We start from the raw sequence: 12,700 nt of genomic DNA, 5'->3' as shown, positions 1-12,700 counted from the left end.
CTTTTCACTTCACCAAAAAGCTCTAAAACTAAAAAGAACTAACCCCTTATTTTTGAAATAAATTAAAAGTATTGAGAAGGCTAGTTTTTTCCTATGCCTAATCCTCTAAGCGCTCTTACCCTTCGTGGCTTATATCTGCGGAGAGTTAACTCTATCCAGTATCTAGTATAACCTAGCCTAAACAAACGAAAAACTACCTCACCTTCCTTTTTTTCAATTTATTTCAAAGGGAGGTTTTTTGCTCAACTAGGCACTTTGAAGGAAACCTTCTAATATTAAAAAGCATCCAACAGTTTAACTGCCATTGACGTAAAAACGTTTAGAATAAAATAAAGAAAAACTTCGCCTTTAATAATTTGTTAATTATAGAAAGACATAGAGAATGGGCGCAGTTTTTTAATAAATCACATGATAAAAGAAAGTAATATTTCTAAAAACAAAGCCCTTCTATAATTAGGGTAGGTCCGTATATCCGTTACGTTATGTCAGAATTGTCCAGCGATTTTAAAATTGGCAGGATGATTAATGTTACAAGTAAGATTTAGACAGAAAAGAATGTACGTCCATCTAAAACATGTTGAAAATTATTTAACTTTTTTTGGCAACAACTTTTTATGTGATATATCTATCTTATTCAACTGATTTTGCAAAAAATGATTCCTGGGACAACAATGTACAATGTTATAAGAAAAGCATATAAAAGAACTAAAAATACTATCGTAAAATCTCTGTTGCTATATCAGGCAAGTGATGTTGAGTATGGGAAATGCCTTGACTAGGTCGCCATAATCATCACAAGAGGTTTTATGGTGATTGGGCTGTTGGCACACATGATCAGAAATAAAAAGTTAAAAAGCAGGGAATAAGGGAGGGAACAATGGGCAATTAATTCAATTTAAGAGTTTTCGCTGAAAAGCAATGAAAACCAGATTTATCTAAAAAAATGACCAAAATTGTAAAGGGATCATGTTAATATAATTTAAAACAAGATTAGTTCTAAGAAAAAATCATTTACTTGAAAATTAAATTACCAATACATCACAATGTAGTAAACATTCTGTAATTAATCACTAGAAAAATCTTGTTTAGAAATTTGTCAACCCTTCTCATATATTTTTAACTGCTACCTAAATTCAAGGGGTTCTTAGATTTTTAATACATAAATATCACAGTAGAGTTTCTATACATGAAATGACATTTTCTTGGGAAAAAATATTTGTTAAAACCAGCCATCAATAACAAATTTTTCTGTCCGCAATATTCAAAACTAACTTAGCTAGTTAGCGGGGCATTGATGCGCTAGTACCCAAAGTCAGTCAGAAACTGCTGAATTCGTGCACATTCCCTTTACGCCAGTACCCAAAGTCTCAGACTCTTAAAAATTGAATATTCGATCCATTGTCCCCTCCCTTACTCCCTGTAAAAAAGCAACGTTTTAACCTAATTGTAATCAGGGATCCTGTAAGGGATAACATGTAAATACAACTAAAATTATGCTTAATAAAATTACCTCTGCTCTAGATTAAAAGTCCCCAAAGTTTATATGAACAAGGATGACAACATCCATAAAAGCGAAGCACTGAAACGGTAGGACAAACGGACATTAATACTTGTATAGTGTCTGAACTGAATAATCAGAATATAAAAGTATAAGATTCGAAGCAAAATTGTAAGTAAATTTGTTAAAAAACTGCTTGATACAGGATAATGTTTATGGACATACTTACATCTTTAGGGCTTGATTATAGAGTTGCTTTGCTTAAAATATTGTTCTTTGTTGTCCCAGGAATCAATATACCAAATATCAGATCAAACGGATAATTAGATCATATAAAAATTCGTTGTTAAAAAAGTAGAAAAATCAACATGTTTAAAATGGACGTACGGACATTCTGGTAATGATTATAGAGTTGCTACGCTTTCTAAATTGTACCTAACTATTACAGGAATTACCATGCAAAATTTGAAATCGATAGGACAATTCTAACATGCTTAAAATAACGAATAAAAGCTATTTAAAAAAGTAAAAAAATCAACATGTTTAAAATGGACGTACGGACATTTGGGTAATGAATATAGAGTTGCTACGCTTTCTAAATCGTACCTAACTACTACAGAAATCACCATGCAAAGTTTGAAATCGATAGGACAATTCTAACATGCTTAAATTAACGAATAAAAGCTAACTATCTCGGACGGACGGACGGACGGACGTACGGACGGACGTACGGACGGACGGACGGACCGACCCTAATTATAGAAAAGCTTCGCTTTTAAAAAAATGGTTAAGAGTACGTATTTATAAAACTTTGGGTACCAGTATGATTTACTGTCCAATAACGACTTTGGTTTATTTTGTGATAAAATTTGTCTCTATTCCAAATTATGTACGTGACGTCAGTTCTTCATTTCCTTTCTAAACTTAAAAATAACACATTTTTAGTAGCGAAGCTACTCTATAATTCACAATGTCCGTCCGTCCGTCTGTCCGTCTGTCCGTCCGTCTGTCCGTCCGTCTGTCCGTCCGTCCGTAATTAATGAATTGGGGGAAACGTGATTTTCTCGGCTCCTATAAAAGATAGAGAGCTGAAATTTTTTGACAACATTCCCATCATTAAGGAGCACAATTAACTATAAAACATCAATGGCGGTCGGACTGCTTTTTAGCAGGTTTTAGGCTATTTTTTATATTTTCCAAATTTTCCTCATATCTTTGGTGTTTATGGTTCGATTTTCAAAATTTTTTCAGTTAAATATATCAAAATTAAATTTTCCGTCATTTGAAGAAAACAACAATGACGGTCAGACTTCCTTTTTGCAGGTTTTTGGCTATTTTTATATTTTTCACATTTTTCCCCATATCTTTGGTGTTTATGGTCCAATTTTCGAAATTTTTTCAGTTAAAGATATCAAAATTAAATTTCCTGTCATTTGAAGAAAACAACAATGACTGTCAGACTGCCTTTTTGCAGGTTTTTGGCTATTTTTGTATTTATTACATTTTTACCCACATCTTTGGTGTTTATAGTCCAATTTTCAAAAAATTTTCAGTTAAAGATATTAACATTAAATTTCTGGTGTTTTAAGAAAAGAAACAATGGCGGCCAAACTGCCTTTTAGCAGGTTTTTGGCTATTTTTATATGTTTGACATATTTCCCCATATCTTAGGTATTTTTGGTCCAATTTTAAAACTTTTTTGCATTAACAGTTTCAAATTTTTTCCCCCCATTGTTATGTGCATCTAGTATGTAATTTACTTTAACCGTCTTCATCATACAAAATAAAACAAGGTTTCGTGTTTATTTTCTCCAATAAATCTATTCTTGATTTTAATAAATAGACTTTAAATCTACTTCTACGTATTCCCATCCACAATTTTTTGTGCTTCGCTACTTATGGATGTTGTCATCCTTGTTCATTTATATAATTAACTTTAACAGATAAAGAAAATTAGAAACAAGACTTAAAAAATTATATTTAGCGTAGTTAAAATTTCGGTCTCAAACACCGGTGATTAGTAATAAGAAAAAGAAAAGTTTCTCGAAGTCGTATTCTGCCATATGCAATGTTGGAAGGGTGGCGCAAATTTCAAATCTCAGTTTTCGCGATTTGATGTAATTATTTGATCTGTAAGATAAAAGCAATGCTTGCAAGATTATTAAATTCGCTATGGTCTAATGATAAGTTGTTCTTAAATCACGAAAACTGAGATCTCAAATTCACGTCACTCTAACAACATTGCGTACGACTTCGAGAAACGGTTCGACCCCTGCCCATTTTGATTATTAAAAGAAGAAGTTAAAAATGAGGGGGGTTGCATTCTTTTCTAGGGATGTTTTATCTTGGAGAGGGTGTTGGTACCCTAACCTAACATAGTCATATACCTTTCCTGGACCTACTATTTCCATGAATAGCTACATTGTGAAGGAGAACCATATCGGTTCAGCGGTTAGCGAGATCCTTCGGTACAGACACATACTCAGACATACATCCTGTTACTTTTATGTGAGGATTATTTTTGTGCAGGCAGGCGGACTAACAGACCGAAACACTTGAATAAAAGTAATTATATTCTGATAACACACTTAAGAAATAAAAAATAACATGTTTTGAAATTTAAAAATTTATATTTATTTTGTTATTAAAAATTATAATTTTGATTAGATAATGGAAAACTGTTTCATTTTAAACATAAGCAAAAATAATAAAACAAAAATAATTTTAATAATTTGGGTAAAGATTGTCTTCAAATGGCTTGATATTTTCAGCCAAAAATAATAAAAATCTAAAGATTGAACTTCAAAACTTTTAGCTTTAACAAAAAAGCTAAAATTCTTTAGATTCGACTAGGTTGGCATCCATTTCAGCATTTCTGAGATATATTCAAACAGCACAAAGTATGTGTTAATCAGCAGAAGTGAATGGACACCGTTTGACTGTAATGCTTAAATATAGTTGATAAAATCTTGAATTTAATAAATTAAGCTAAGCTTCATTGAAAAGGACAAGAAAGAAATTATGTAAAAAAAGAAAAGCCGCCTGAAATTCCTCAGTTAAATCATATAAATATTAGGTATATCTAATGAAATAGGTATATTATACTTTTCAATCAAATTTACAGCTAAATTAATCTTCTTTTGTCATTAAAAAATTGGTTTGATTAAAGAAAAACAGAGCTTTTAAAATGAGCTTAAGATGGCATTTTTGATGTTTAATTAAAAAAAGCTCTTTCGGTTACAAATTTCAGAGCATTTTCTTTTGATGTTGATAATTTTTAAACAAAGCTTTCTTGTAGAGGGCTGTATAGCTTGATGGATTGTAGAATGTCAGACTCGAGAAGATTCCCAGCGCCGAGACGTGATAGTTCAGACCTACAGGCATAGATTATTGTTGAGAATATTAGCTCATTTATCCATAAAAAAAGAACTCTACCCTTCATTTAATCTAATTTTTGCCAAAATTTCTAAGAGCAAATTTAAAAAATAGGAATTATTAGGTTGTTGTCTATTGTCCTAGCCATGTACTCTAAAGTCACAGGGATACAGATAGGACAATTGACGATAAAATAATCCTCTAATAGGAAAAGTTCCTCATTAAATATTAATTCAGTCCTTTTATACCTTTTCGCTCAATAGTTTTTAGTTACCAAAAGCAGGAATAAGAGCAGAAAATATAGGTTGTGCCGAAAAAAAAATATGCGCCGTTGATCATCTTAACAATCCTGATATCCAGAGTGATGCCAATCTTTCTAACCGCCGTGACAACGCTGACCAGCGTGTAATCGCTGTCGAGTCTCGCCGCGCGGCAGACGGCCAACTCGACCAGGCGCTCTAGGCCGCCGCCGGACACCAGGGACAGACAGAGACCGTGGTAGACGGCCAGCCGACCGATGGCTATGGCCGCTTTTTGTTGGACACGTTGGGTTGCGGCCAATACGGGTAAGGTGGGTTCTAAAAAATAATTATTTTTAATAATACAGTAAGAAAGAAAATGTTAAAATATTTTAATAAAATACAGATTGAAGGTTTATAATGGTAGGATAGATTAATAGATGTATGTTTAGTAATAAAAAAAATATAATATTTTCTCAATTGAAACCAAAATTTTATTATTTTTTTTGAAAAATATATTACGATACGATTCATAATTTTTCAGTGTTGCTCAGAACAGGTTCTAATCCAGCATATTCAGAAAAAATCTAGCATAAAACCTACCTTGAACATTCGCATCCGGATCTGCGGCTAGGAGTAGCAGTAACGCGGGCATCAAGTCCTGGCGGCACAAAGATTCGCGGGTGTGGTGACTAGCGGATAAGTTAGCAAGGATTGTCGCAATCTGGCATGAATAGATACTATAATTTTCTTGGCAAAACTCTTCAGGAATGAGATGTTATTGGCTGTTGGTACGTAAGTTTTTCTAGTTGAGGAAAGGGGAAGAGGGGGGAGTGGAGGGCAATTCGAAACTCTACTTTTAATTTTTTTTTGAGGGGGGGTTTCACGGGCTATTTCTTTGGGAAAGTGGAGGTATCCTTAATTAGCGTGATCTTAAGCTACTCACAGACAGACAGACAGACAGACAGACAGATAGTCAATCATTTAAAGAAAATTAGCAGGATCAGAATAAAACATGCTGTCTAAAAACTGTTTGTATAATGTTTTAGTCTGCAGTGAAAAAAAAACAGGTTATCTTTTAATTAATATGCAATTTTCATTAGGAGTTTTTTGAATTGGAAAATTACTATTCTACTTTTCTTTTTTTATTAGACATAAAAAAACTGTCTGTATTTCTTTAAAGGATTTAAAATAATTATAGTATCTTTCCTGATCTAGAATATAAATACTGGGGCTAACACGACCATAGATAAATGTGAGTAGCGGCGCTACAGAATCCATCTGCGACATGGCGGTAAGAAACAGCGGCGACTGATAGCTCAAATTCGCCAGCGCCGCAGCGCATAACAACAAGGTTTCACTAGTTTTTGTTTCCGAACACAACCCGGTCAGGGAGCTGACTATATCATAAGCATGTTCGTCCAGCTTGGATGAGTTCAGACTATCGCCGATCCAGGGGCTTGTGATTTGCGCCATCACGCCGGCCGCCTCCATTTGGACCTTCTCCTCGCCCTCCCGCAGCGTTTCGGCCAGAATGTCCAATCCGCCGCGAGCTTGCAGATCGTCAATGCTCTCCTCAACGCAGCAAATGGTTCCTAGTGCTCTCAAGACGGCCCCCTTCAAACCGGGAAACTTTGCCGGCTCACAGTTAGGATCGGCGGACTTGTTACCGGTTGATGTAGATGGCGGCGGTGCGAGAAGATGAATTAACGCCGCAACTCCGCCTTCCCTGGCGAATATGCGGCAAATGTGATTGCCCTCGAGGCCAAGTTTGGCGATTAAATGCAGGGAGTCCCTAAATTAATTTTTATAACTTAGAATGTATACAAATGAAATTTGATTAAAGGAGTGAAAAGGAAAAGAGAGAAAGAATGAAGATTCAAAGAAGTATGTCAATTGTTTAAAGCTTATTAAGTGTTTTAGATTTGCTCCTCTTAGGAAAACTCTGGGCATTTTTACTTTTAAGATATATTCAAGGGGTTGGATGGTGTTACAATGCCTCTGATGGTTAAGTAATAAGTTATAAAAAACATTCCTGAGACACGACTCTGTCCGGCACTTGGCCAGAGTATCCAAAGACTCTTTGACAATATCTGTCAACAGCGCCTCTATCAGATCTGTAAACACAGTTCCAAACTCGCGCAGCTGTCCCACCAACTCATTCATGTTGTTCTTGTTTCCGCCGTGGGTGCTGTTAGTGGCGCTAGTCGACAAACTTGAACCAGTTTGTGATGCAGCTGATGATTTGCCACCTACTGATTTGGATTTTTATGATGTTTTTGTTCAAAAAATAAATATAGAATTAGACCCTTAAAAAGCTTAACAATTGGTAAAACATTATAAATAAAAATGGCGGAAAAACAATAAAAAAAGTCCATTCCTGATTGGTTGCTGGTTGATGACGTCATGACTGTAACCGCTGTTGAAGTCCGCCTGGAAATTGCCATTTTGATATTGTAGAGGAGAGTGTTGGCACCCTGGTGCAGGCACACAATTTCATCTGCTCGTGACATCCTAAGACAAATCAAGATGTTTGTCTGTTTGTATTTTTAGTTAGAAACTCTTACAATCTTTCTAATGTTGTGTGTAATTGTAGACATACTCATTGAGAAGAAAAGTATATATAGCAAAGATAAAGAAAGACAATATAAAAAGAATAAAGCAATTTAGGATGAAAAATAATTTATATATCCTTTCTAAGGCAAATGTCTAAATAGAAATATATTTAACAAGGATAATTTTATCAGTAGTTGCGAAGAAATTGCTTGTGTGTCCATAAACGTTCCTCAGAGTGAGGTTGGTGCATTTATAAAGAGGTGGGTAAAAAGGTAAAAAGGGGGATAAGGGAATAAAAGTAATGAACTATGGGAGTGAATAGTGGGGGATGGGGGCATGTGTACATTTCAATTGATAAGCATTTGTATATTCATGTTAGCATAACATATAAACTGACAGACGCAGTTAGCTAGTTGTAGAGTATTTTCGCTATTTATAAAGATAGCTCGTATAAGATATAAATCTTTATGTCAGGCATAAATATCCCAACCAAAATTATTGCTGTCATTTATGAAATAAGAAAACAAGGATAGATGAAATCAAAGTGACGGAGAAATTATTGAATAAAATGAAAGAAATGAATTAGAATGAAAAAGACTAACTTTTGATTTGTAAATTGTGTCTTTTAATCTAAAAATCAGGTCGTTTTGTTAACTAAACCTTTAAAAAGAAGTAGACTGTCGCTACAATTCTAAGATTCTCCATTTAAGGAAAGCTTTATGTATGAAGGGCCTTGGTTTGGTATCTTTTCTTCGAAAGGTTAGGGCAAACTTTCCAAAATAAATTGCTTTAGGAACAATGTTTAATTTTCATATCATTCTTCAATTTGGAGAGAAACCAACAAATACAATATTGATATTTAAGGAGGGTGGGATTAACCCTAGTGATAAAGTAGATTAGCTACTAAAAATTGAAACAACAATTTAGTACTTTTTATACAAGAGTATTGTCGTAGTAGATAAAAATTTATAGAGAATAGGCCAGGGGTTGTGCAATAGCATTGAAAGGGTCAAATAATCGTTAAAAACAAGACAGTGAAAGATGTAAGTTTGGCCCATCGTTCAATGCTTGTTTTATCCATTATCGTTAGAGGTTAAAAATCTAGCAAAATATACAATTCTTAGCATTTTGCTAGAGATAGCAATTTGATTTCTACTTCAATGAAAGTTTTTTTTATTTTTCTTGAAATATATAAGGTTTACTTATCATCATCGCAATGCAGAGGTCATAAAGACTAGGGGAGAAGCCACATTTTTGTACAATCTTGACATTGATTTTATTTCTAGAATACATGTCTGTTTCTGGGAAAGTTAAGATTAATAGTATCCTGTTTATTTTTGTTTGGATAAAAATAAAATTTAAAATAAAAAACAAATTATCTCAATATATCAGTAAAAATACATAGATCATTTTAAATGTACGTTCGTAGCTGTCTATAGTGCCCTAGCAAAATGGGCATAGATGTCACTGCTTTTGGCCTACCTATTCTATTGTTGTAAGGAAATACCTTATACCCCATCTATTTTCAAGGGGTTTTTTCTTCCCTTTTTCTTTCCCTCTACTATGACGTTAATAGATTAGATAGGCCAAAAGCGGAGATATCTATCCCCATTTTCCTAGGGCACTAAACACAGGTAATAAATATACTAATAAATTATGAATTTTTATTCTAATCTCACATAGGTAATTATTTCTTAAGAGAAATACATCATACCCCAAGTATTTACGTTCATTTTTGACGGGGAAGCTGTTCGCTGTTCAAAATTACAATAGGGGTTTTAATATAATTTTTGGGTGGGGGATTAGAGTAAAACACTAGAGGGGGAAGGAGTTAAATAACTGTATCTCCCCATCCCAATGTCCTTGTGCCGACTCTCAATTGGGTCTTTGAAAATGAACCAATGGTGTCGGAAGAATTAACACAGCTAAGTGGCAGAAAACAGTTTGCTAGCAGACGAAAAAGATCATTGATAAATGGGGGGAGGTAGCTATCTGTATATATCTATACTATAGACTATTTTCTTGTAAATGAAGTTACACCTCCCTCAACTCCCCCCCCCCCCCCTCCCATCAAACCATAGATTAGATATTGAACATATAAAGTACATTTGATAGTAAGAAAAAAATGACAAATAGATATAAAAATAGCTTTTTAAATTTAAATAAAACTAGGTAGTAGATAGATAATTAAATGGTCATCAAAAACAAATATAAAAACCAACCTATGAAAACTAGCCACAGGAGTAGAGTAGCTCCATCGGTTATAACGTCCAACCATAGATGAAATACCGGTCTCCAACACCTAAAAGAAAAGAATAATTAAATAATTGAAGTTGACTCATTGTTTGTATTTTTGTCCTTATCATTCAGACTGATGAGGGTGCAATGTCCACCGAAATATATTTCAATAAATAACTAAGAAGTATCAAAGACCTTTTCAATCAGTGAATTTATCATATTTTATTTCTGAAAGTTTTCTCTATTAATCTTTTCCTGTACTTTTCATGTATTAACAATCAACATTTAACATGGACAATTAGGTACAAAATAAAAGACAAACAAACAACCTAAAACTAACAAGTTGATTACATAACTTTGTTTAAAAGTTCTAACACACATATATTTATGGTCCAAGACATTTAGAATTTCCTTTCCGACATGATTTTAACGTCTTTAATTCTGATGCAGTTGGAACCCAACAAATTTATGACATAGTACAATTGTTACCGTTAATGTCCGTAAGACAGACAGGCATGTACAGGAGAATTGACAAGAAGCATAACTGCAAATAATACATGTATGTCATAATCCTATTATATTCATATAGTTCTCATTTAAGGCATTAGTTAGGTATTAATATAAACTTAATAGGACACTTATAATTTTTTTTCTAAACATTAAGGTATCAAACTCATATTTAGAATTAGTTTCTAAAATATGTTATTACAATCAAATTAGTAAAAACAAGGATGACAACATCCATAAAAGCGAAGCATTGAAACTGTAGGACAAACGGACATTAACACTTATATGGTGTCAGAACTGAATAATCAGAATATAAATGTATAAGAGTCGAAGCAAAATTGTAAGTAAATTTGTTGAAAAACTACTTGATACATGATAATGTTTATGGACATACTTACATTTTTACGACTTGATTATAGAGTTGCTTCGCTTATAAAGTTATACTTTGTTGTCCCAGGAATCAACATACCAAAAATTAGACCAATCGGATGATTAGATCACATAGAAATTTGTTGTTTAAAAAGTAAAAAAAATAACATGTTTAAAATGGACGTACGGACATTCTTGTAATGATTATAGTGATGCTACGCTTTCTAAATCGTACCTAACTACTAAATAATCACCATGCAAAGCTTGAAATCTATAGGACAATTCTAACATGCCTAAATTAACGAAAAAAGCTATCTCTCTGTGACGGACGGACGTACGGACCGACCCTAATTATAGAAAAACTTCGCCTTTAAAAAATATTTCATGAGGAGGTAATTTCTGCTTAAAGTTTCCTGCCTTTACATGGGTAAGGAAATGCATAGTACATACTAGGTATAGAGTAGCTTCGTTTCTAAAGATCATAAAGATTAGAGTGTCCTCTGATTTGATATGAATATGACGTAAAAAACGCAGATTTTCTGTGAAAGTAATAATAGAATTAGGATTCAGGATCAATTTCATGTGATTCTATTTGCTTATTTTTTTCTTTAGAAAAAAACCGCTAAATCTGTTAGTTGGAAACTTGGAATCATGCATCAATGTATCTAGATACAACCCTATTATATACATAAAATTAGTATTACAAAGTAGTTAGGTTTCAAATTGAGGCTAAAACGACTAATTTATTAAAAGGCTTAACGAGGATCATTAAAAGTTTTAGAACAAAAGTTTAATTAGTATGTGAAAATTAAAATAATTTTATTAACAAAATATTTTCTAAAAATGTATGATTATTCAACATGTATTTTTATGCTGGAAGGGAGAGGATATTATTTTATTATGTTCTCTTATTTGTTGGCGTAAAAATTTTAGTACAAATTTTCATTTTTAAAAACTTTTCCACCAATAATTTTAATCAGGAGTTATTTCTTATCGTATCCCTTAAAATTCCTGGCTTTTACGACAAATATACAATATCTAAACTTAGATAACTGAAATTTTGTCTCTCTATCCTTAAAATAAAGTAACAGGTTATTGTATGTCTTTGTGTGTGTGTACCAAAGGACCTTGCTAACCACTGAACCTATATGGTGCTCCGTTACATGGTAGCTTCTACTAGGTCCTGGTAAGGTTTAGAACTATTTTGAAGGAGGGTACCACCACCATCTCAAGAGAAATCACCCTTAGAAAATAATAACCCCCCAAAAATAAAAAAAAAACTTTTTCTTTAAAAAACTGAAATTGAAAGAGGGGCTTCGACTCCCCCCCCCCCCCAACCCAAGGGCCCCTAGATGCCTCTAGGGGCGTAGCCGCTGCTTGTACTAGAATAAGTAAATAATAAATAATTTTTTTCATTTTGAAAGCAAATAAAAATAGGCTCAATAGTTCAGAAATATATAAGTAATTCAAGCAAAAGTATGTCTATCCCCAGCGATGACAAACAAAATTATTTCTTCTGTTAATTAAAAATTATTGGTTGAAAAGCTTTTACATATAATTTGAATATTAAATATTTTTGAGCTAACGAATGATATAATGTTTTTAAAAAACGATAAGAACCAGTAAATTTTACAGTCAAATATTCTCTCCCTCCCCGATACAATCAATTATGTATTGTATGTCAGGACGATAACCTAAGTATAACTAGTTTGCTAACAGACGTATCACTATAAAAAAGCTTCGCTTAAAATCCAGAAGATTTTAATGTTTCAAAATCTATCCAAAGTATATCTATCTTTCTTTCTATCTATCTCTCTTTTAACTAAATATCTTAGGACTTCGAAACTATCTATCTATAATAAATATGAACTTTTTACGGCCTAATTTGCATAAAGCCGTCCCTCCTTTTCAATTATCA

At 33.1% G+C, this 12,700-nt stretch overlaps 2 protein-coding genes across 3 annotated transcripts in view; both read right to left on the bottom strand.

Moving 5' to 3' along the window:
• The window catches only part of Tudor-SN (Staphylococcal nuclease domain-containing protein 1), a 472,363-nt gene that overhangs the window by 203,859 nt on the left and 255,804 nt on the right, over positions 1–12,700 (bottom strand). The window lies entirely within an intron of this gene.
• The window catches only part of LOC145319946 (uncharacterized), a 70,347-nt gene continuing 61,755 nt past the window's right edge, over positions 4,109–12,700 (bottom strand). The window contains exons 8-13 of the mRNA XM_080162346.1: positions 9,891–9,970; positions 7,499–7,626; positions 7,112–7,373; positions 6,325–6,907; positions 5,716–5,839; positions 4,109–5,451 (exon numbers count right to left, since the gene is read on the bottom strand). Of these exons, the coding sequence (XP_080018472.1) occupies positions 5,144–5,451; positions 5,716–5,839; positions 6,325–6,907; positions 7,112–7,373; positions 7,499–7,626; positions 9,891–9,970 (1,485 nt within the window). The 3' untranslated portion in view covers positions 4,109–5,143. The remainder of the gene's footprint in view (positions 5,452–5,715; positions 5,840–6,324; positions 6,908–7,111; positions 7,374–7,498; positions 7,627–9,890; positions 9,971–12,700) is intronic.

The sequence above is a fragment of the Acartia tonsa genome, chromosome 5 (assembly GCF_053477335.1).
Source record: "Acartia tonsa isolate MP-2025a chromosome 5, ASM5347733v1, whole genome shotgun sequence".
Taxonomy (NCBI): Eukaryota; Metazoa; Arthropoda; class Copepoda; order Calanoida; family Acartiidae; genus Acartia; species Acartia tonsa.
Note: the sequence above shows the minus strand (reverse complement) of the source record. Positions and strands in the feature narration are given on the sequence as shown.